Genomic DNA, 23,334 nt, shown 5'->3' on the forward strand with positions numbered 1-23,334 from the left:
AAGCAAAGTATGTAGCTGAAATAGAAAACAAGATTCGGCGAATACTCTTCCAACTGTTTATTATGATACAACATTCGCTAACTGAGTACAATAGAGAATATACTTGCGATAAATTAAGCATCTAACACGTCAGGCGCCTCAACCCCAGGTTTTTGAAATATCTTGATACTCGCCGTCTGGACTTGGGTAATTCTTTATGGGGGGAGTTGAAACCGGACCTCTGGATGAATAGGGGACCAGATTCAGGTCCACCTATAAATCAGAATGAACGAATGTGTGAAAATGCGGTTTACCGTCATTTTTATTAGGTATTTGAACGGATTGGGGGAAAAATAGGTTTTTCAGACAAGTTTTTGCCGTTTTCAGACTAAGAAAAGTAGTTTACTTGTATCGCTTCCAAGTAGAGCTCTTCAGACTCCATCTTTAGCTCATCAAGAGCTTTTTGGTGAGACCCCAAGACTCGGTCGACCATCCTCATGAGCCTATAGTGTTGGCGAAGTTTGTACAGGGACCAGGCTTTTTTTAGCAACTCTCTTTCATCCGTTGTTTCGTCAGAGATTGGCGGCAAGTGTCTCATGCGTTCACTGAAACCAATTTTCCAATAATTGACATTGAAGAAGGGATAAATGATTTTTAAATCAAAGAAGCACTGTAGACACATCTTACTCTTTTTCATCTATGAGCTTCATCGGTACTTCGCATTCCTCAATTGGTTTGTATTGCAGAGCACCTTTTTCCATCCTTTTGATCAGCTTCTCAAGCCTTCTTTTACGCTTCTCTTCGCGCTGTCTTACTATCATCGGATCCAACTTCTTCTTCTTCTTCAATGGTTCGCCTCTGAAATATTTTCATCTTAAGAGTTTCATCTTCGTGTATGACTCTTGATTTATATATTCTTCCCCAAGTGATACTTACAGCAGCACGCTTGTCGCTTTAAAAAACAGAGGACTTGGATTCGTCGTTATCGTTCTGATTGAGCACACGGCTCCACCGGCTACCGATAATCTGCAATGAATTTTTTGAAACTCTGTTATCAAGCCCTTATAATTTTTAAGTTAGGTTAGGTTAGATTAAATCGAATTAGAAAATATCTGTGACCCTGATATTAGTATAGCAATTTCACGGTTTGCTGAAAAAATATACCTGCAGAACGGCGAAATCAAGCCCAAGTAACTCATATTACAAGGGATTTCCTCAATTAATAAACAAAAGTGCAAAAAATAAGACCGGACATCTAACCATCAAGTATTAACTACGGATTATTAATATACTAGACAGGCCGTATGCGAGGCAGCGGACGGAGAATATCGGTAAAGGGATTTTCCACCATTACTGATTCGCTACATGTGCAAATCAATAAATGTAGGGCACTGCTATTACCTTCTGGGCAACGATTGCGTTGTGAAGTTAGCCTATGATATCGTACCAAGCTGTGTACGCAGTGTATATTAGGCTTGATATGTCAAAAACCTAACCTTTACCGGTTCGATTTTGCCGTTGAAAAATTTGTCAACGAAAAAATCCCCCGAGTTGTCACAATTGTCGAAAGATGAGCACAAGAGTCAAGGAATTCACGGTCAACGTAAGCCCCCTCAGTGCTATTTACGTATTGACGATCGACATAATATAATTTAACCTCAAATTCTTGACAGTTTAGTTTATTTTTCAGCTGCCGTTCGGTCCTCCGCCAATTCTCTCAGACATTAAGAGCGTCCTTAAGGAATATATCGAGTGTCCTGAACGCCTGCCGATCCACGATGTGGAAAAAGTCCAATGCTACTGGCCTCGAGAGCCGGACGTTCTTGCCCTCCTCAGGCACGATCTCGCACCTCTTGGAACTAACTTGAAGTTTGACAGAGATCCAATAACAGGTCGCATCGCTGACTTGCAAGAAGTTGTCGTTAAAGGTGCGGGTGAAAACCCAAGGAACTCAATGTCCATGAGCCGCGCTCCTGGTCCACCTACGGAAGGTGTCAAAGGTCTGTATTTGACAATACTCAATGCTCCTTTGCTTTGCCGTAGTGTCTGAATTTTCCTACAGCCAATAAAACTATGAAACTAAAACATGAAGTAAGAATGGCGCAAGCAGTACAACTGCAGCCAACCTGAGTCTAGATGATTACTTTGTTTATCCTCTTTCCAGGCAGCGCGAGTAATTTTCCCTTCTGGCCTGGCGGGTTTGATATACCAGAGCTACCGAAGGATGTCTCCAGTGTCGAAATAAACTTTGAGAGTGACCTCAGGACGCTGGCCAAGGGATTCAAATCAGGAATAGAATTTGCTGCGGACAATTGTACTCCGAAAGACACTGGCGATACTCCGGAAAGTCGTACCTCTCCAGCTCCAGAGCCAGAGCCAGAGCAGAATTCAAACACAGAAACGATAAACCTCATGGCGATGGTACATGAGCAGGAAAGTCTGCTCGGACTGTGGTCGTCGCCGGGTGTTAAAACCAGGGGTGAGAGTGCCGATCAGAAGCAGGAACTTCAGAACGAGAACGTGCTTATGGATTTGGACAAAGTGACGAATCTGCAGCCAGAGCGTAATCTCCCTGTTTTGAAAATAACTGAGAATACAACGTTCACTAAGACGTGTACCGAATGGGCTGAGGTGCTCGATGTCTCTGTGCCTGTTGCTGACTTTAAGAAGCGTGTTCCAGACCCGGCGTTTAAGTACCCTTACGAGCTAGACACATTTCAGAAACAGGCAATCATAAAACTGGAGGAGAACTGCAACGTTTTCGTTGCTGCCCACACTTCAGCAGGCAAAACGACAGTGGCTGAATACGCAATAGCTCTGAGTCAGAAGCACATGACGAGGTTTGTGGAATGTTATGCATAGAAATGACCCTAGGCATGCGTTACCTGCGGCGACCCTTTTTCTCAGGGCCATCTATACGTCACCCATCAAGGCACTGTCCAACCAGAAGTACCGTGACTTCAAACAGACGTTCGACAGTGTGGGGCTGATCACCGGGGACCTGCAGATTAATCAGACGGCTTCTTGTCTCATCATGACAACCGAGATTCTTCAGTCCATGCTCTATTGCGCTTCTGAGGTCGTCAGGGACTTGGAATACGTTATATTCGACGAAGTCCATTACATAAACAACGAGGATGTAAGTCGCGCCGAGTGCTCGCCCAACCCCCTCACACAATCAACTTTTCTTGTTTTTTTCAGCGCGGTCATGTATGGGAAGAAGTCTTGATCCTCCTACCGCCAAATGTAAGCATCGTCATGCTTTCTGCAACAGTTCCAAATACTCTGGAGTTCGCTGATTGGGTTGGAAGGACAAAAAAGAGGAAAGTATACGTGATCAGTACCCTGAAGCGGCCAGTGCCGCTGCAACATTACCTGTATACTGGGTGTGGAGGAAAGAGCAGAAACGATCGTTTTTTGATAGTCGATTCTGACGGAAAGTTCAAAAAGGATGGGTAAGCATTTCTTTTATCCACACCAGAGAGCTTGACACGCAGCTAACGAGGCACATTCGCCCTGTTTACAGATGGGACAAAGCAGTCGCTGCCAAAGCATCAAGCACAAAGAATCCCGGGGAAAAAAAGTATCAGCTTAATCCGAATCAAGAGAAGACTCTATGGGTCGGGTTCATAGATCACCTGAAAAGAGAAGTGCGATCATTGCTATCTACGGAACATAAATTTTCTCTTAAATTTATTTTGAATAATTTCCGTTTCAAATGTCTCACTCAATGGTGATCATGTTTATTTCAGAACAAGTTGCCTGTCGTAGCTTTCACTCTTTCCCGGAATCGTTGCGATACAAACGCAGACGCGCTGAGGTCTGTCGACCTTACGACAGGATCGGAGAAGAGCCACATACGAGTGTTTTTCCAGCAATGTATCATGCGGTTGAAAGAACCGGATAGAGAACTACCACAGATAGTTAATATGCAGAAGCTGTTGGAGCGGGGAATCGGTGTGCATCACAGCGGGATTTTACCCTTTCTCAAGGAAATAGTTGAGCTACTGTTCCAGAGCGGAGTGGTGAAGGTAAATTTGATAAGGCTGGTTCAGTCACGTATGAATTTCACTCCTTCCTTCCCTTTCCAGCTACTGTTCGCGACAGAAACTTTCGCCATGGGAGTAAACATGCCCGCACGAACTGTCGTCTTTGATTCCGTTCGGAAATTCGATGGCACGGAGTCCCGCACCCTCCATCCCGCCGAATACATCCAGATGGCGGGAAGGGCGGGGCGTCGAGGCCTGGACGACACTGGAACGGTGATAATCTTGTGCAAAACAGAGGTGCCAGATGCTCCGGTGCTGCAGAACATGATGCTTGGGAAACCGCAGAAGCTTGAGTCCCAGTTTAGAATGACTTATTCGATGATATTGAACCTGCGGAGGGTGACAGAGTCCGTGACTATCGAGGGGATGATGCGGAGATCGTTCAAGGAGGTGGCGCTAATAGCCCACGAGAAGAAGCACAAGGCCGAGCTGGAGGCGGTCGAAAAACAGCTCGCCGAGTCGTCGGAGCTGACGGAGTCGCAGAAGCAGCTTGGGGGATTTTACTCAATCGCCACCGAGTACCTCGACGAGTGGGTAAAGCTCAGGCCTCTTTTGTTAGACACGAAAAAAGCCGCTAAGCACCTAAATCAGGGCAGAATTCTGCTAATATCATATCGGGAGCATCACAACAAACTGGCAGTTCTTCTCGCGACGATACAACGGAGGCAAGACACGCTTTACAGAGTTCTGACATTGACTAACGTGCAGCAGTCTAACACAGAAGACGATATAAAGATCGAAGTGCCAGGCTCGAGGGTAGAGAAGAAAGAGGAAAAGTCTGACAACTGGTACAAGATCATTGGATTCACTAGAAAGGAATTGTTCATTCCCGAAGGTGTTGCCGGGCACGAAGTACTGACGATATCGGCCTCTGATATTTTGGAGATTACCAAACGGAGCATCAAGCTGGACTTTCAGTTGGTCATCAGCGATTGGGAGAAAAGGCAGATTCCTCGGTTCAAGTGAGTGTCAAAAACCGATCGAAAATCGAAAGTTTCGGTACTGAACGCTTTTTGTTCTCCGTAGGAACGACCCACCTGGAAAAACTTGTCAAGCCGCGGTTCAGGAGCTTCTTACTATATCTCTGGACGCTGTAACGAATCGCGAGATAATCGAGCCATTCGTCGAACTAAAATTAAACGAGTCGTCGCTTGCTCCGAGGTTGAACTACCTGACTACATTGAAAAAGAAACTGGACAGTATAACTTGCACAGACATCGCTAACTTGGAGGAACAATTCGAAACTGTATTCAAGCGGAAGGAATTGGAGACGAGGAGGGAGCGACTAACCTTTCAGCTCAGTCACGAAAGTCTCTCCCTTTACCCCGAGTATACAAATAAAGTTAACGTTCTTAGGTCGCTGCGCTATATCGACGATGACGAGAGAGGTAAATCAATTTTCAATCTGTGCTCACAATTTTAAACATAGTCTGAACTGGTTTGGTTCTATTTTCACTTCTTTCAGTCGCACTCAAAGGTCGGGTGGCTTTGGAAATGGGAACTCACGAGTTGCTAGTCACCGAGCTAATCTTCAAAAACGCCCTCACCGCATTGCAACCGGCTGAAATAGCCGCGCTACTTTCGGCTCTGGTTTTCCAGCAGAAAACCAACGTGGAGCCACAATTGATATCGCCTCTGAAGAAGGTTTGAATTACTGATCCGCTTCATTCAAGTGTAGATCTTTGTACTCTGGAACGGTTTCTATTCTTTACAGGGGTGTGAAGTGATGAAGGAGGTCCAGAAGAGCATAGCCCTTATGGAACGCGAACACGGAGTCGATCCGATCGAGCCTCTGAACTTCGGTCTCGTGCAGGTCGTCTATGAATGGGCGAGGTCAGAGCCGTTTGCAAAAATAATGGAACTGACCGATGTCCAGGAAGGTATAATCGTCAGGTGCATTCAGCAGCTGAACGAGACACTGAGGTACGTGAAGAACGCGGCTGTGATTATTGGCGACCCAGTACTGAAAGAGAAGATGGAGGAAGCCTCCACTGCTATTAAACGAGACATCGTCTTCGCTCAATCCTTTTATACACAAGATTAATGGTGACTTGGTAGGCTTTGTCCTACTTAATTTAATATTATACTGTTTTTTCACAATTTTCTACAATCTCCAATCGGCAGAAGACACATATTGCCCGTTTCTTTCTCTTTTTTTCCCCCCAATGTGCGACACGTCTTTGTTCGTATTGCTTTTGCTGCTCGCACCTGTGTACAAATGTTTTTTTTATTTGTGGTTGTTTTTACATTTTGAAAAACGATCGATTTCTGTCAAATTTGTAAATATCGATTGTCTGTTTACTGCAAGTTATAAATTAAATATTGGGTGTCCGCCAAAATTGCAGAGAAATCGCAAACTAATGTTCGATTTGCATCTGCGTTTTACGAGTGTAAATCAAGGATTTATTAAATTATTGGAAGAATCGATTGAAAAAAAATTTAATAAACTTTTTAAAAAAGTTCACCGCCTATAGTACAGTTTGTAGTTATAAAGTCAAGTTTCGTTTTTTTTTCCCCTTTGCACAAAAAGCGAAAGAAAAAGAGAGGAAGAGGAAAATACGTTTTATACACAATAATAATGATAATCTGATTTTTCTCTTCAGTTCTATTATGCTAATTTCACAATGCTCGTTGTTCTGGATTGTTCAAATTTCCCTGACCCTTATTGAGCTCCGAAATGCATGCCCATTGGCCTTCGGAATTTTCACGCCACAGAGATACTTTGTTGTCACCTCCGCTCACTGCCAGAATCCCACCAGTCAGAGACCAACTGACGTTCCATATAACGTCCTCGAACACGTTCAGGACAGTCGACGTCCAACTTGTGCAATCTGTCGACGTCCACACCACCACCCTGCGATCCTGAGAACAGGAAGCCAGTGCCGCTCTCGGTGGTCCAACTGCTGGCGCCCAGGCCACATCTCTGACCTAATTTAATGTTGCAAGGAAAAGAACATGGCTGGTGAATCCACTAATTTTATCTACAGCATCTTTGTTTTGCTAATGCTGAATAATTTCTGATATGAATTCAACTCTTTTCTATTGATCTTACATGATTTCAAATCGATCACGATTGCGAATAAGTGATTAGTCTCTGGACACAAATGGTTCACTGGGAATAGAAAAAGTAATGAAAATTCTTTTCTTGCCCTAGACAAAGGGAAAAGACCAGATGTCCAAATTTGGTGATACTTAAAGCGAGTTATTACTTACCCAGTCGCTGTGAGCCTCGAGTTTATTTTCCTCGATCCATCTTTCGTTATCCTCCCTCCATATTTTGACCAAATTATCGCATCCTCCAGTCGCAAGTCGCTTAACAGGTCCACTGCGAGGGTGAGGCGCGGTAGCGTCGTATCCAGGTTCAATGGCTGGGCACCAACTGACCGCATTGCACCCGATGGTGTGTGCGTTTGGAATTTTCTGGGCATCCCAGGTGTCACCATTGTTAGAAAGTATGGAGATCGAGCCGTCAGAGCTGCCGCATGCCAATATTAGTCCGAACTCGTGCGGCGCCCATGCAACGGAGTTCACAGACGAGTCGTGGGACGCATGTTCATATATCTTGGTCCACTCACCAAGCTCCTTCCAAATTATGACTTTCCTAAGGCGAGATAAGTACAGTTTAGATTTTGCTCATTTTTGCATAAGGTCGGAAAACCGTGGAGCAAAAGTATTGAGATCGCCAAATTTACCTGTCGTAACTGCAAGATGCCAAGATATTGCCGAACTTCGGATGAGCCCAGGCAACTTGCCAAACAGGACCGACGTGGCCTTTCAAATCTGCAGCGAGGGTTTGCGTGCCGTTCTTCAGATCGAATATTTTCACCGAATTGTCACTTGAGCAGGTAGCTAACCTCAATCCGTAATAGTCCATTTCGGCATCGTGTATCATGTCCTCGTGGCCCGTGTCCACCGTGTTTAGAACGGAGACCATTTTCAATTATCTCTTCGTTTACCCGCAACGAGTTATTATTTATATTGTTTCTTTCACTATTTTTTGTTGTCGCAAATTGTCCGTTGGAGCGATTGAAGAATAACCACACAACTGACATACGTGGAATCTGATGAAGTGGACACGCGCTAAAAGGCACCAACATCAGGCAACGAAAAGCATCAGAGTCACCACGAAGTGCTAGGGATTTTTCGTAAAAAGACAACACGTGCCCCACGTGCCTTTCCATTTGTTATGTTATTTTATCTATCGGCGGGATGGTTCAAAATTTGAAGTAGAATACATATTATATACTTTTAATTATGTCGATTGTGATAAATATTATTTTGTTCGTTATTTTTGAACTAGTTATACACTGACTGGAGATTGACAAATACATGATATGGCGTACTGTAGAAGGAAAAAAATAGGTATATTACGACTAAGTAAAACTAGAGTTAGCCCAGGCGGTCCAATCAATACCAGAGAAGAATGGAGACTCTTTGATTTCGGGAATAGATAAACGTTCCTCTGGCTTGTATCGCAATACCTGAACAAGGAGAGTAAGACAATCATATACAAAGGAATTCATTGACTTGAATGCACTGCTTCATTTATTTTGAGAACTTATTAAGTATTTAAACTCTTCAAACTCACATTAGAGATCAATGATTTCACGTTCGCTGATAGTTCTTCAGGAATGTTGAGAATAGAATGCGAGTGATATGGTCCGGGATGTTTAGTTTGGAATTTCTGAAAACAGAAAACATAAACTCAACGAATATCAATTTAAAGTATGATAATTGGACATACAATTCCAGTGAAGAGCTCGTAGAGCAGGACTCCGTAGCTCCAAACATCGGCAGCAGTGGAGGGTGGAATTGTTGGTGAGAAGATACAAAGTTCAGGGGCTGAGTAGGGCTTCTTTAGCTGCAAGAGTTCGAAGCTTCGTTTTGGGACAATGTAAGTCATCGCGACATGGCCTCCGCTGCCTAATAATATATTATCTGGTTTTAAATTTCCGACTATGACACCCTGCTGGTGCAGAGATTCCAGTGCCAGGAGTATTTCAGCTGCCCAATATCGGATGGTTCCTTCGGGAAGCTTCCAGAGTTCGTCATCCATTTCAATACCGCTGTCCTCGTTAACGATCGATTGCAATTGGCCAGAATTCATAGTTTCCTCAATCACTCTATGAGAGCCATTGAGTTTTGACAATTCTTTCACTAACTCGTCCTCAACTTTGAAGTTCTTAACAAAATTAGACTTAGAATTTGCCAAAGCTTCGTCTGATCTTTTATTTTTTGCTTTCAGATCTATATTTCCAGATCCAATACCATGAACGCCATCTATGCTGTTACCTTGACTGAGTTTATCGATTTCTGTTACATTCAGGGCCTGAAACTCCCCACCGTGAGCTAAATTTCGAGAATGATCCGGCTTATCTTCACTGTACAGTAAAGTGCCAGATTCATTCAACCTGCTGGCTATTGAATTGCTTTTCTTCAGAGTGGCGTCAACCAATCGCAGAAGTTCTTGGGCTTTAGCGAGTAAGTCCGTGGTTTGAAATGTTTTAACAGGCGCAGCATTGGCTCCAAATTTTGCCTCTAATCTTCTGAGCGATTCATCAGGATCGATCGTCTCCTCTTCTTGCGGATCGAGATTTTCTCTGCTGCCACAAGCTCTGTCTTTCGAGACCTCACCAAGTCCGTCAATTTTCGGTAACAGTCTTTCCTTAACTTCTAGCTTCTTCTTTTCTAGACTCGACTGAATAATAGCGTCGCAACTCACTGACCTTGTATGCCCTTTCTCTCTCCAATTAGAGACTGTGTTGCGGCCCTTGTAGTACGACTTGATATATTCCCAGAGCTTTCCTCCACTGAAATGTAAGAGCTGAGTCGCATCATCAAAATCAGCAAAGTCATATCCAGTTTCCACTCACCTCGCATAGTGCAGGACAAGAAATATCGTCGAATCCGTTTCTATGCATGCGTAAAGCCGTACCATGAATGGGATTTTGCCACGCAGAATGTAATCGCGGAGACTCCCAAGGCACCCAGCCGGCTTTTGGACTGTCTGGAAAGAGAATTACTAATTGAAACATCGCTGCCCAGATCAAAGCTAGTTCTTATTTATTTTTCAAAATGACGAATAATACAGAGAGCTTTACCTTTATAACTCTATTGCAATCACGCGAAGTGTCTCTGACCAGCATGACCGAGCCTATAACACGTAATACTTTATAATTTCCCAATTCACTAGTAGGCTTGGAAAGCATGCCTACGTTGCAGTTCAGATGCCTGTTGTAAAGCCTCTCTGCCTTCTCCAAATACTTGGATATCTTGTCTCTGATCGTGGCTCTGCGCCCGTAATCAGGGTCAGATTGAACACCATTGAGTAGGTTTGCTATGCCCAATTTATACAGCGTGAATGCTTCCTCGTATTCACACACAGCCTCGTGTCTGAAAGCTGCGCTCATGTGGGCAGCCGATACTAGAATATAACTGCTCAAGTCTTCAGCGGCACCCTCAGGTAAGTCAGATCCATCATGGACTGAAAAGCCATTCGAAGCTTGAAGCCAAGCTGTGAATTTAGGGGCATCATACCTGTCACAGGTTGGCGATTGCCTCTCAAGTTTTCCTCCGTCATTCGTATTATTGATTGGCTTTGTCCCACTTATGTTGACGCCATTCTCACTGACCACGCCAATTTCGTCAATGCAGTTATTGTTCACAGATAAGCTCTGGGAAACATTATCACTCGTCTCAATATCATTGTTGGCTAGTATGATCGTTCTGCCGTTTGAAGTCGGAAACTGAGTATTCTGCACAGTGGTTGGAACGTAGCTGGTGCCTCTGAGAGCGGAGTTCAAGTTTGGGTCCTCTTCAGAGGTATCGGAGCCGATGGATGCCGAGCAGTCGGTTAGATAGTCTCTGGCATGTCCAGACTCGAAGAACTTGACAACTACATTGCTTGTAAAAAGTGGAGTGTGCCTTGCTACAAACTCCAGAAGTCTGATTGCACATTGTCGTCGCTCCTCAATAACTTCCGCCTCAAAACGGCCAAAGAACTTGGGCTTTGGGAAAGGTGGGAAGGCCTCTTTGATCCTCAAAGTGTCATGACGGCTGCTCAGCTCCAGGTACAACTTCCTAAAGTCGCTGTATCGCTTCCAAACCGAAACTCTGGACACAGCCTCTGGGGCTGATTTAGGATATATCTGAAAGTAGACGAGCAGCTAAAGGAGAGACAGTTGTTCGAGTAGACTTAAAATTAATAATAGTATATGTACCGACCACTGATGTAACTTTGTACACGGTAAATCCTTTCCTGTGACGCGAAGTCTCATTGATAAGGAACCTTCGTACCCATTTTTCCTTAGATGGTGCCATTTACTGTTATTAGACTTTGAATCGTATAGCACCCAATTATTGACCAGGGCTTCTTCGTTCATGCGAACATTTCATTCGAGCACGGCTCGTGCTTTTCTCTCTGTGTTAACCCAACACTAAACCAGTCTTAAATTACGCGAGTCCAAGTCTTTTTCTGTTATGAACGAAGGTGTCAAAAATGTATCGATTAAGTGTGGTGGTGTTGGTGGTATTTCCCACGTGTATATGCATATATGCATACTTTATAATTTGAACAGAAACTCTCTAAATTACCCGCACGCCATCTGGTCGCAGGAATTATCCACTGAGTGTTTACCCATGAACTCGGCAACGCAAAAGAAATAAAAGATGGTTCACAGCACTAGGGTTAGTTTCGGAACGCACCCGCGGCAGAGATCAGTAGATTTATCCCCTCTACAGAACGCAACGAGTTTTTTGCGTTCCGCAACGAACTGCATAGCGACCATGAGGCAAGGCGGTTGGAAAACAATGATAAACATCATATACATGCGTATACGTAACCGGCAACAATAAACTTCGATAATTCAAATCGCGTTGTTACAAACAAGTTGTTATACTTTATATTGTCAAATTGAAGTTGAGTTTTATGAATAAAGAACACCCGTTTGGAGGATCTGGCGCTATCCGATCCTCGCCCAGACGGTAAATATGTTTGTTTACGACGTGTTGGACAAGGAGAAGGTTTACCAGATACTGTCAAACGATCTTCGGAATTTGGGGGTTAAACGCCGGATCAAGAAACAGGCGGCGGCGTCTTCTTCAGCAAAGCCGGACTCGGGAGGCGGTCAGTCGCTGAAGACGGTATTCAAGACGAGTTTGGCCCACCTGCCACTCGATGTCGTGAAGCTATCCTCAGGGGCGATCGTCCACGTTCCCCAGTTCGTCACCCAAGCCTGTTCCTACATTGAGAAATACGCCAGCCAGGAAGGAATATTCCGAAAGGCGGGATCCCACCTCCGACAAAAGGAGATTATCGCCCGTCTCGACGGTGGTAGCACCCTGGGTGAGAAGTACCAGGTCGTCGACGTTGCCAATGTGCTAAAAACCTTCTTCAGGGACCTCCCTGACCCCCTGATCCCGCGCATTTACCAGGATGTCTTTCTGCGTTGTGCGCTTCTAAAAAATTCCAGGGTTCAGGCTCTGCTCATAGCGTGTCTGATCCTTCCTCCACATCACCTCAACACGCTCGCCTACCTTGCCGAGTTCTTGAAGCGAATCGCCAGGCTTGAGAGGCAGAACAAAATGGGCATTGATAATCTAGCCAAAGTCATGGGGCCCAGTATTATGCCGCTTCAGGAAACTACCATGTCGGCCGTACAGTCGAGACTGGAAACCCACCTTGTTATAGTAAAGGTGAGAATCTAATTTGCGCAGTCTAAGAGTTGATACTTATTCTGTTACCTCGGCTTCTTAGATATTGATCGAAAATGCTGAGCGCATCGGGGTCCTTCCTGATCACGTAGCAGATCTCATTGCCTCCGAGACTCCGGGCAGTGTTGAAACTGAAATAAATACCTCTGACTCTCTAAACCCATCCAAATACAAGAAAAAAAAACGACGGAGCGGGAGTCTTACACGTAAGCCACATCTAAGCGCCTCCAATCTCAACCTGAGTACGTCTATCCATCTGACTTTATTTTCTCTATACTTGTTTGCGGCAATCAACTTATTTAAGATTATGACTAGTTCAAGATCCCAGCCTTATTTGTTGTCGAAATTTAATGGGGTTGTCTATAAATAATGTATTTGTATGAGATCATGGCTAACTCTTCCTATTCATTTTTTCTAACAATTTTTGTTTTACCAGCGTGATCATGATCATTATTCAGTTTCAAATCTATTCGACGATAAATAGTGCGTAATAGTTTTTCTTTAAATCCAAAGGAATGTTGAATGGGTTGAAGAAAATGGTTAGCAAGAGCGGATCACCAGACGCAGCAGCAAGTAGCGGAGTTGTGTCGAGTGAGTTCAGCGCTACCGACACACCTTCGATCAAAACAGGGAAGAAGCGCAAAGTGGCTGAGTCTGCGGCACCGTTGAGTGCAAAGAAAAAGTAAGCAATCGAGTTTAAATAGGCTTTTTTGCAATCGTGTTTTATTATCTTCTTTATCAACGTTCTGGGGGTATTTATTGCGTTTATATTGACTTACAGGCGTCAAGTACTTCAGACATTGCCTGACGGCGGTTATCCTCGGCCAGAAAACACTATGTTTGCATCCATAATATGTAATGATCCAAAGTATGTAATGGTTAGAGTGTATGGTTTTGATATTACATGCAAAGATTTCTCGTGTTTCAAAATACCCGATATTGAACTTTTATTGTCTGCTTCCGTTTTATTACAGCCCGTACAAAGAAAAGAGTCCCGTTCAAAAGTCCCGAGTCAGAAAATACCTTTCGCAGAAAGTGCACATCGAGATGTAAGCCCAATATTTTCATATCGTGTGCTTCGCCAGGTGGAAGTGAATTTTGTCGTGGCATAAATTTATTTGTAACAAATTGGAAAACTCGTAATTTCTTCATTTCAGAACAGGCAGTGAGAAACTAGAGAAATCTAAAAAGATTCGGCTTAGCCTCGATAGACTCGTTTCAAAGAGCAAACAGGTGAGTGGAGTTTTTTCAAGCACTGGACAACCAGTGTAAAAAGTAACGAGTTGGCTTCACGGAATAAATTTTTTTCAGAAATTCGCTGATTTAGACTCGGAAAACCACAATGCCCCGAATTCGCCAAGGATTGAAAGACGCTGGAGTTCTGTGAGTAGTTCTTCGTGGTCGAAGAAAAATCGGGTAGGGTACGACGGTTTCACAGTGGCTCAGTCTCTCCTCAAGGCGAACAAAAAGCTTGAGGATGGTCTCAACTTGGAGTACGACCAGGACGAAATATTCATGGATGCAGAAGTGAATTTGTCGGACGAGAACACTGCCGAGGAGCGAACATCGGAAGAACCGATGGACAGTAACTGCCGCCAGGCCCTGCCGTTTTCAAGTTTTGCGGACCAAATGGTCAAAGGGAACGAGGAGTACGTAACAATACCAAAGAGCGAGTATGAGGAGATAAAAAACAGAGTTTCAGCAATAGAGTCCAGAATTTCTCAGGAGTTTTGTTGCATATCGACGAGTGCTGGCCAAAGTTTGAGCCAGACTTCGGCCAGCAAGGTGCAAAGTGAGTACGAAAAGACTTTGGAGGAGGCTAGCATAGGCAGCACCGTGACTGCTGATCAACTCGCCAAAAGATTAAGCAGGGAGTTGAAGATACGAAGATCCGCGGAGCACAAAATAATCCGTTCACCCAGTGCCAGAAAGATCGGAAACCTCCGAAGACGCTCTCAAGAAAAACCAGTCGGGTAATTATCAATTGTATCCTCGTTGGCCCACAACTCGAATTTCTCAACTTTAAAATCCGATAATTTCTTTATTTCCCCAGGAAACGAAGCAACCGGCACATCTCGTGGCTCGCTGCCAAGCCCGCGAATACCGACGAACCTGTCGAGGAGCGGAATAACTTTTGTCCAAAGTCCAGTCTGAAGCGAGGCCGACCCAATACGGTATACACCGGGCTGTCGCAGCGTTCTCAGTTGCTCCAGGGTTCAGACTCCATATGCAGTGATGAGACAAACGCGAGGCTCGATTTTCTGCAGCAGCAACTCCATGCGTTGATAACTCACACCGTTGAACATACCAAAGGCTCTCTGAGCGACGATGATACGTTCCTCAGCGATCGCGACGATAGTCTAGAAGCGTCGGACAGTGCATTGCGGCCGACAGTAAGGCGCGCGTCCTCTTTCCACGGTTCGGAGTTTATAGACAATTCCAGACACTTCAATGAGAAGATGAAGGAACTGAAGAAGTCCAACAGTCAACAGGACGTCACGTTGAACAACGAGCGTCTAGGTACAAGGGAAACCACAGGGGTGGCAGAAGGGGGAATGGTTAACGGGGACAACAATGTCAATTGGAGAGATGCGGATTGCTACTTCGGCTCAGAAGTCAGGTCTCGCACTCCCACCCAACAGACCGGTAGGGCGTCAATTGCCAAACTGAGGACTCAGAACGCTGGGATGGTTCTGGCTAAGGCGAGGCTGTTCGATGAGACTTCCAAGAAGGACGCTTCCAGCAGGTCGAATAAGAGCAGAGATGTTAGAACTGAAGCGATTAGAAGACAATCCGTAAAACTGGGGAGAGCCAGGGAAACGAAGAGCTTGGACAGCACCGACAGTCCATCTGGACTAAGGAAAATTGGTGGAACACCACGCAGGAAAAATAGTAAAAGTCCAAAGAACAGCAGCGCCAAGTTGAAGCTCCTTCACTCGACAGGAACATCGCCACTGATCAAAATGGAACTGACCATAATGCCGTCGCATCAGAATCCCCAACCGGGTTCGGAGAAAAGGGGAGCCAGGCTGAGCGGTGAGAAGTACGAGGCCAGCCGGCGTTTGGATACCACGAAAAATGACGTAAAAACTGAGAGAAGCAATCTTAATAAATCCTTGTATTTTAGTAGTGGAAATAATTTTCATTGCGAAAAGGAGAATCAGAACTTGTTCAGTCCCAGCGAGAAGCAGAAATCCCCTGACTGCATACCCAAAGAAACGAATAGAAACATATTGAACGTGGAGTCACTGACGCCGTGCAAAACTCCCCATATCAAACGGCCTTTAACGTTGAAAACGCCCAAAGATGCAAAAAATTTGATAAGAAAACAATGCAATGATTCGCGACGCACTCCGATGAAGGCTGTAGCTTTAACGAGCTTCTCAACTTGAATAATGAGTGCTGTCTTTACAGCTATTTGAAAAAAATAAATTAAAACATTCTTCATTTTCTTTAAATTCTTGTTACATAAATTCTCTATTACAGAAAATTTGCCCGTGAATAAATAAACAGTGGGATCATTGTACGAAAAATGTCAGAAAAAAAAAAATTGTACTTAGTTTTGAGCAGAGAATTAAACCGGCTAACTCACAGATCTGGTTAATGATCTTGACTTAAGTGCACTCTGGGTGTCGCTTCGGACTTCTCGAGTGGAGCGTAATTTAGGCCGCAATTAGCTCAACTTGAACAATTCATTTTTCATTATCACTTTTCACCTTGTTACGAATTAATGACTGTCATTATATTATATATTTTATTCTCAGCTTTTACATCGTAAATCCTAATGTATTTTGTACTTTATTACGGCGTACTGCCGGCGATCTACGGATTCTGTATTAATTGTATCGTCGATAAATGTGATCGATTTTTATTTTAATCTACACAATAAATTATGTCCCGCAGAGTCGAGGTAACGATTACTTATCTTATACCGGGAGGAAAAATTAAAATAACATATAACAAAGTGTATACACCAATTTCTAGGAAGGAACATAACAAGGGCTGTGTGAATGATTAAAAAATTATTTCACAGTCTGTACTCTGCTAGAAAACTAATCTATTCAAAATCGAAATTATAACGGTTGTGTAAAACTCGGTGACTGGACAATCTAGATCTTCGAAAACTGAAGACAACTTCTGGGCTGAAATCTGACGACGAAGTCGAATACTGTGAAAGTACAGTCTTTGGACAGTTTGGGCAAATATCATCTTTCCTGCATGAAAGAAAAACAAAAAACAAGGTTGTATTAAAGCATTTTTGTTGTAGGCATTTTACATCGCTGCTTCTAACAATGAGAAAGCTCAATTGGACTAGCAATGAAGTAAAAAATCATACTATTATACTTTTCGATAATCTGTATACTGAATACGTAATTTTCATCAAACATTTTGCCTTCACCTATTAGAATGCCTGGAGGCTCCCGAGTGGTTTACGTGTCTCCGACGAGACCAGACCTTGTGGAAGGGTCTTATCATCTGCATCACCTTGTCACAGCAGAGGCGAGACACCGCGCCACGATGATGCATCCTCTCCCAGAATTTGTCCTTTTGTGTGAAAAACAGGGACGGCGAACAACTGACCTCAGGTTCATCAAGGCCAATGTGATCGCGGATCATCACGCGAGCGTCGTCCTGATCCTCTTCCATGTCATGGGCCAAGTATCTGGGTGAATTGAGTAGACAAACAGTCGTGAGTTACCGTAAATGGATGAATTACATTTTCTTTTACTCATCTCAATTACTTAAGTACATGAACGCAGTATTTTCCCATTGATACAGATGTCTCATCTTTTTTTTCTCATCGTCTGCTTGCGCTTTTGCAATTAAACTCTGTATTGAATATATTTCCCCAGTTACCGATGAGATGATCTATACATAAGATATTAAGCTTATTGCTATTTATTGAAAACTTTATCTAATCGATTATGCAATAGAAAGTGAACCGCTAAAAAACGGGTTTCCTATTACAGGGCCACGAAGAAATTCGTTTTTGTGTACTCCTCTGGTCGTAGAGCAGCTCTGAGGAAGTAGGTGAACACCATCGCGATCAGATAGTTGTCAGCCATCCTACAGCACTGATCAGCGTCCAGGAAGTCGTCGAGTTCATCGTCTGTGGGAGAAAAATGATCATAGTCAATGAACAATGGTGTAAATATGAGGAGCTGGGGAAGACGCGTAACGCTTAAATTCGTGTTTTTCCTGATTCAAGTTTGAAAGTTTGTTTCTTTGCTTTTTAATGTTGTGTAATCGTAGGTCGAGATGAATATGGATCAGTTTACCGATTAATTTAAAGAATGAAATTACGCTCCAAGATTTTATCCGTATTAGTCTTGGGGCGCAGCTCGTCGTTGACGTAAGGATAATGTTTCTTTGCAACTGTTCGTCGTGCACTTCAATCTCCATTTTGTCAAATTCTTATTTTCGATTCTTTCGTTTTGTCTCTGACTGTTGATAGATTTTCTTGAGTGATAACAAAAACGATGACAAAAAAAAAAAAAACGTGTAATGGGACCAACAACTGTTGAATTCTCTCGTTTGAAAACAGTCGAAGAATATTTGTACAAAAACAAAAGACGATAACAAAAATTAGAACGATCTATATGTTTACATGTAATTATATTAGTCAATGGTAAAACAAAGCGTGTGTACTATTCTCATTGTTGTGCGTGTACCGCAGTTTAGTTTTCACGATTTTAAAAATACACATTCGAGAAAGAGACTTGCGAGGGCGCGCAGCGTCGATGAATTTCGCGTTTAAAAATCCCGCGGCACGTGTGAGAGAATTTTACGATTTTTCTTATTGCAAATCTTCCGATCGATTGCGCGGAGATAGAGGCTCGGTCAGGGGACCGATAAGTAAAACGATCGTGCACGTGATACCGATGAACCGTTTTTTTCTTTTCGAAGAAAGCGGATAAACTACGACGGCTATTGTTGACTCGGCAACCAATCGCGTCACACCACCTGTACAAATAGTTCGCGAGTCAAGCCGACCGAAGTTCGAGTCGATCGGCTTAACTTTGCATTAAAGAAACGCACGCGATGCTGAATGACACGATAAATGATCAGCTACACCGGTTTTCAGGTTGAAATTTGTTATTTTATCTATCGAATATTCTGTCGATGTGACGCACGCGCGGTGAACGAAAATCAAAGACACGCGTGAGAGCTAATGAGGATTATCCAAATTGCGAAAACCTGTTACGCAATGATCCGTATCGCCCGCGCGTAGCAGTGATCCACGGGATTGAAATTAAGGCAGGATTGCCAATCGCAAGATGAAAAATTGTTATCATACATTATCACAATGCGTACGATATTCAGGGATACTAAAGGAAAATTTTCGAGATCTTTTTTATCGGTTGGTAGCGTTGCTATTTATTAATAACAGTTCGCCGACTGGCCGCACGATACGAGCGCCACTCAAGTTGTCAAATCGTCCCTCATCTCGATCCAATCACAAACGCACACACACACGACACGACTGTGCCAAATATCATGAAGCTCGCCTAATACGACACATAAAAGCAAAATTCTTGGTATCGAGATCGCAGCATCAGAACTAGCATCAACAAATACGACAAATAAATAGGACCACTGGCCAGGCGACCTGACACACACCCATGTAACCTGCAGCTCAAGTCAGTCGAAACGATGAGGACAGCCGGTATCACTTTAATAAGCGTTGCGCTAACCTGCGCCGTCATCGGCAATGCCTATTACCAGAAGAAACAGTTCTACCCGTCCGTCGTCTACATAACCAAGTCCAACCCCAGTATGGCCGTAAGTTGTCTTATTATATTTCTTATCTTCACTTTCCTTATGGTTACGAAGATCAGGCTTATGCCAGTCCTTGTCGTTCAATTTTCTACCGTGTTCTCGAATCTTTGCAGCATCTCTGACTGTGTGGTTATCACATATTTGTTTTTGTTGTTGTTATTAGATTCTAGAATTTTAGCTTGTCACAGCAGATAAGAACTGGCTGCTGTCCATACGAACCATGCATAGCTGGTATAAATTTTACTCGAGGTGTTATTATTTTTCTAGGTAATATACGTCCAGGGGTTGATACTGGTTTTTATAATGAATACGTTCCTACGCAAGATATTCTTTGGTAATCTCCGAGCCGCTGAACTTGAGGTAAGCTGTGCTTTTGCTGCTTTTTCAGAGTAATCGACCTTGTTTCATATCATGTCTTATACATTTTCAGCATCTGGTTGAGCGGGCCTGGTACGCAGTGACGGAGACCTGTCTTGCTTTCACGGTATTCAGGGACGACTTCAGCCCCAAGTTCATAGCCCTTTTTACGTTGCTGCTGTTTCTCAAATCATTTCACTGGCTCGCCGAGGATCGAGTCGATTTTGTGAGCCCCTTCGTCTCTTTGATGCTTCATAGTTGGTTTATTGGATATATACATCTGATTGTTTTTTTGATTCTGCAGATGGAAAGAAGTCCCGTGATAACCTGGTTGTTCCATGTGAGGGTCTTGAGCCTCTTGACTCTTTTATTCACGATAAATGGAACGATGATCGAGTATGCCTATATGTCGACCCTCACCAAAGGCGCATCTGTGCAGCTCGTCTTTGGCTTTGAATACGCCATACTCCTTACTGTCGTTCTCAACATCACCATCAAGTATGTGCTCCACACGGTCGATCTTCAGAGTGAAAATCCCTGGGATAACAAGGCAGTTTTTCTGCTCTACACGGAACTGATTATTGGGCTATTGAAGGTAAAATGCAAAGGGTTGAGAAGACTGTTTCAATTTAAGAAAAAAAATTTTTATTGATGAAATGTAATCCAGGACCGTAACAAAAATGAAAAGAAACAAGTAAAGTTTAATTTCCAATATCACAGGTGATCTTGTACGTTGCGTTTGTCACCATAATGGTCAGGATATACACACTACCGTTATTTGCCTTCCGCCCGATGTACTACACAATGCGCAATTTCAAGAAAGCATTCCACGACGTGGTGATGTCGAGAAGAGCAATCAGGAACATGAACACGTTGTATCCAGACGCGACTCCGGAGGAATTAGCAGCCGCGGACAATGTCTGCATTATTTGCAGGTATGTCGTGTTTCGACTGCAGAGAAGTAGGGATAAAACACTGAATACATTTCAGATTCGAGAAAACAGTTGTGTAAACTCGACTCCAATGACAATGTATTTCTTTCTGACAAAACTGATGCATTTGTTTTTCCAGGGAAGAGATGTTTACTGCTAGTAAAAAACTTCCCTGCAACCACATATTCCACACCGCCTGCCTCCGATCTTGGTTTCAACGTCAGCAAACCTGCCCAACATGCAGATTGAACATCTTGCGACCCACACCAGCCAATAATGGCCCGAGGGCCCAGAATCAGGCTCCTGCGCCGGGTCAACAAGCCCCGCAAGCAGCCCAGGCACAAGGTGTTAATCAGCAAGGTAGTTAAGCTTACAAATGTATAAACGAAACAGTACATCGTTTGTTGTTCAGAAAAATTACTCATCTAAATTCTCTTGAATTTCAACTTGACAGTTGATCAGCCATTTCAAATGCCAGCTGGCTTCTGGATGGGTCTTCAAGCACAGCAAGGAGCTGGCGCGCAGATCCAGGGCCAGAATAACGCCCCCAACATCGGTTTGCCTCCGTTCCAATCTGTGCCTCCAGGCAGCTTGCCACTTTTCGTGCCACCTTTTCCTCCGATGGTTCACCTGCCTCCTGTTCCTGCTCCTCCTCCCAATCTGACCACACTCACCGACGAAGAGCTCCGGGCAATGGAGGGTAATATGCGCCAGGCAGTTGAGGCCAGAATTCAAACACTTCAGCGAGTTCAGCTTTTGCTTGACGCTGCCAACGCCATGATGAGCCAGTACCAAACTGCTGCTGCTACTGCCAAGTGAGGAGTTGTTTTGTCTTTATTTTTTTGTTCTGTTTCTTGCAGAGAATAAAGTAGAGCTTGAGATTGAGCGGAGTGGATTAGCTCTTGGAATTACAATTTTTTCTAGTTCGTGGCGCGTTAAATGTAAACTGCGTAACTATGTCTGTTGCTTAATCCCCAGCATTCCAGGGCCACACGTGGGGTCGGCGGCTGAAACGGCGGAGAAGGAAAAGAAGGAAGAGAAGGCGAATCACAGCGAGGATGCGGGGCCGAGTATGAGCGAGCAGGGCAAATTTGCCGGTGAACCTTTACCTGGTAGCAGTGGTGTGTCGAACGAGAGTATTGTGCAAACGGATACGAAGACAATGAACGCAACAACGTCAAACGAGAATCACGCGACTCCGTCCACGTCGAGAACAAGAACAGAACCAACTGACGAGAAGGAGATGTTGAGGAGAAGGCGGTTGCAAAAATTCATAGCACAAACAACGACGACGACGGATTGAAAAAAGAAAACAATTAATTTAACGCGTGTTTCTCTTCAGCGTAAAACAGACGGGTCGTATACAATATTATTGTATGTAAACGAAAATACCTAATATGGCCGGATCAAACGAAAACGCGGTGTATTAATTACTCGGCATAATGCCGTTTGGACAAACGAATGCTAGGACTTGTGTACTGATTCTGGGAAAAAAAAAAACGAAAGAAGCAAAGAATTTCTTTTGAAAAAGGACGCTGATCACGAAATCAATGATTGCTGTATAAAAGAAATGAAAAAAGAATAGTAATGAGATTTTTTCGATGAATATTATTTTCATTTCTCGAGAGTTTGGAATATGTTATATACCTATGTGTAATATAAATATATAAGTAATGTGTATATCCTACAAAAGTTTTACTAGTTTCTCCGAGTTGATATAAGAATTCCAAGTAATCATTTTTAACGATAAATTATCAAACGGACTGCTTAACTATTTCGGGAATGAACAAGAAAAACTGTGTCTGTAGGTGATAAGTCAACATACAAAAGATTCGATTATTTCACGTTTTACTTCCCTATATTTTTTTACCATCTGGCACCGGTATCACTACCACTGCAGTAAATATAAAAAGAAAATATACCGTCACGGGAGTCTGTCCAAATTTCTATTTATTATATTTCAAATTGAAAAAGAATAAAAACGGGAGTAAACAACTACCGTACATTTTTTTTTTTTTTTTTTTCGAATTGCTACAATCAGTTCAAATTTTTCGGGACTTCGCAGTAGGTGTTAGTAAATATTTTATCAAATTTGCGATGCTCAAGAATCCCGGCCGATTGTAATAGTAAGATTTCGTTTACAATAGGTCTACTGTATGTTGACCGTTGCCATAATTCCTTCGAGCATTACCTGTGTAAATAGCTGATTGTTTTTTCTCTCGTCATATTGATTTTTTTGTTTTTTGCTTTCCGAATCGCTAGATTACCAACGAATTTTATCGACGGGTGTACACTTCTTGCATAATTCTTCAATATCCCTATCCCTCTTTCGATGGCAAAAGTATAGATTCATATTTACAGCTGAATCATTTGATACTTCATTTATCTTGTATATTCATCATAATTGCAATTATTATCGTGATTATTGATAAACCAAATATTAGTCAACTTATTCTACAGATACAAAAGTACCACCTGACGTCTGTATTATTGTTTGTATATTTCTAATATAAATAAAACTATCT

The 23,334-nt window shown here is 43.2% G+C and overlaps 7 protein-coding genes across 11 annotated transcripts; 3 read left to right on the forward strand and 4 right to left on the reverse strand.

Annotated features, from left to right (window-relative positions):
* Positions 1 to 42: 42 nt before the first annotated feature.
* Positions 43 to 1,321, reverse strand: LOC124308417 (39S ribosomal protein L40, mitochondrial). The gene is made up of 5 exons (XM_046771124.1): positions 1,144 to 1,321; positions 916 to 1,005; positions 667 to 837; positions 386 to 584; positions 43 to 252 (listed from the first exon to the last, which is right to left on the reverse strand). The coding sequence occupies exons 1-5, from the start codon at positions 1,176 to 1,178 to the stop codon at positions 139 to 141; spliced, it is 609 nt and encodes a 202-aa protein (XP_046627080.1). The 5' UTR covers positions 1,179 to 1,321; the 3' UTR covers positions 43 to 138.
* A 109-nt stretch (positions 1,322 to 1,430) lies between these two features.
* LOC124308400 (helicase SKI2W) lies at positions 1,431 to 6,451 on the forward strand. Its single transcript, XM_046771088.1, has 11 exons — positions 1,431 to 1,582; positions 1,670 to 1,979; positions 2,144 to 2,819; positions 2,887 to 3,118; positions 3,181 to 3,434; positions 3,506 to 3,629; positions 3,732 to 4,010; positions 4,071 to 4,990; positions 5,055 to 5,416; positions 5,494 to 5,672; positions 5,743 to 6,451. Exons 1-11 carry the CDS (start codon positions 1,550 to 1,552, stop codon positions 6,070 to 6,072), a joined length of 3,699 nt encoding a protein of 1,232 aa, XP_046627044.1. The 5' UTR covers positions 1,431 to 1,549; the 3' UTR covers positions 6,073 to 6,451.
* Positions 6,452 to 6,604: 153 nt separating this feature from the next.
* LOC124308414 (protein SEC13 homolog) lies at positions 6,605 to 8,110 on the reverse strand. The gene is made up of 3 exons (XM_046771119.1): positions 7,721 to 8,110; positions 7,242 to 7,629; positions 6,605 to 6,956 (listed from the first exon to the last, which is right to left on the reverse strand). Exons 1-3 carry the CDS (start codon positions 7,960 to 7,962, stop codon positions 6,648 to 6,650), a joined length of 939 nt encoding a protein of 312 aa, XP_046627075.1. The 5' UTR covers positions 7,963 to 8,110; the 3' UTR covers positions 6,605 to 6,647.
* A 150-nt stretch (positions 8,111 to 8,260) lies between these two features.
* Positions 8,261 to 11,647, reverse strand: LOC124308403 (ribosomal protein S6 kinase delta-1). Of its 2 annotated transcripts, none has more exons than XM_046771102.1 (6): positions 11,253 to 11,647; positions 10,130 to 11,176; positions 9,902 to 10,035; positions 8,773 to 9,838; positions 8,617 to 8,712; positions 8,261 to 8,509 (listed from the first exon to the last, which is right to left on the reverse strand). In XM_046771102.1, exons 1-6 carry the CDS (start codon positions 11,346 to 11,348, stop codon positions 8,402 to 8,404), a joined length of 2,547 nt encoding a protein of 848 aa, XP_046627058.1. In that variant the 5' UTR covers positions 11,349 to 11,647; the 3' UTR covers positions 8,261 to 8,401. The 2 variants fall into 2 exon arrangements, with proteins under 2 accessions (XP_046627058.1, XP_046627057.1); XM_046771101.1 differs by having other exon boundaries at positions 11,249 to 11,647.
* A 108-nt stretch (positions 11,648 to 11,755) lies between these two features.
* LOC124308401 (rho GTPase-activating protein 21-like) lies at positions 11,756 to 16,644 on the forward strand. Of its 2 annotated transcripts, none has more exons than XM_046771089.1 (8): positions 11,756 to 12,722; positions 12,784 to 12,982; positions 13,254 to 13,422; positions 13,522 to 13,608; positions 13,715 to 13,789; positions 13,898 to 13,973; positions 14,052 to 14,713; positions 14,794 to 16,644. In XM_046771089.1, exons 1-8 carry the CDS (start codon positions 12,018 to 12,020, stop codon positions 16,130 to 16,132), a joined length of 3,312 nt encoding a protein of 1,103 aa, XP_046627045.1. In that variant the 5' UTR covers positions 11,756 to 12,017; the 3' UTR covers positions 16,133 to 16,644. The 2 variants fall into 2 exon arrangements, with proteins under 2 accessions (XP_046627045.1, XP_046627047.1); XM_046771091.1 differs by having other exon boundaries at positions 12,784 to 12,946.
* Positions 16,481 to 18,930, reverse strand: LOC124308416 (speedy protein 1-A-like). Of its 2 annotated transcripts, none has more exons than XM_046771123.1 (4): positions 18,390 to 18,930; positions 17,709 to 17,850; positions 17,140 to 17,403; positions 16,481 to 16,954 (listed from the first exon to the last, which is right to left on the reverse strand). In XM_046771123.1, the coding sequence occupies exons 1-4, from the start codon at positions 18,445 to 18,447 to the stop codon at positions 16,798 to 16,800; spliced, it is 621 nt and encodes a 206-aa protein (XP_046627079.1). In that variant the 5' UTR covers positions 18,448 to 18,930; the 3' UTR covers positions 16,481 to 16,797. The 2 variants fall into 2 exon arrangements, with proteins under 2 accessions (XP_046627079.1, XP_046627078.1); XM_046771122.1 differs by lacking the exon at positions 18,390 to 18,930 and adding an exon at positions 18,020 to 18,343.
* Positions 18,931 to 19,159: 229 nt separating this feature from the next.
* On the forward strand, positions 19,160 to 22,297 carry LOC124308406 (E3 ubiquitin-protein ligase synoviolin A). Of its 2 annotated transcripts, none has more exons than XM_046771110.1 (8): positions 19,160 to 19,523; positions 19,788 to 19,880; positions 19,951 to 20,103; positions 20,182 to 20,472; positions 20,598 to 20,812; positions 20,949 to 21,169; positions 21,264 to 21,624; positions 21,796 to 21,957. In XM_046771110.1, the coding sequence occupies exons 1-8, from the start codon at positions 19,395 to 19,397 to the stop codon at positions 21,818 to 21,820; spliced, it is 1,488 nt and encodes a 495-aa protein (XP_046627066.1). In that variant the 5' UTR covers positions 19,160 to 19,394; the 3' UTR covers positions 21,821 to 21,957. The 2 variants fall into 2 exon arrangements, with proteins under 2 accessions (XP_046627066.1, XP_046627065.1); XM_046771109.1 differs by having other exon boundaries at positions 19,168 to 19,523; positions 21,788 to 22,297.
* Positions 22,298 to 23,334: the final 1,037 nt, after the last annotated feature.

This window comes from Neodiprion virginianus, chromosome 7, assembly GCF_021901495.1.
Source record: "Neodiprion virginianus isolate iyNeoVirg1 chromosome 7, iyNeoVirg1.1, whole genome shotgun sequence".
Lineage (NCBI taxonomy): Eukaryota > Metazoa > Arthropoda > Insecta > Hymenoptera > Diprionidae > Neodiprion > Neodiprion virginianus.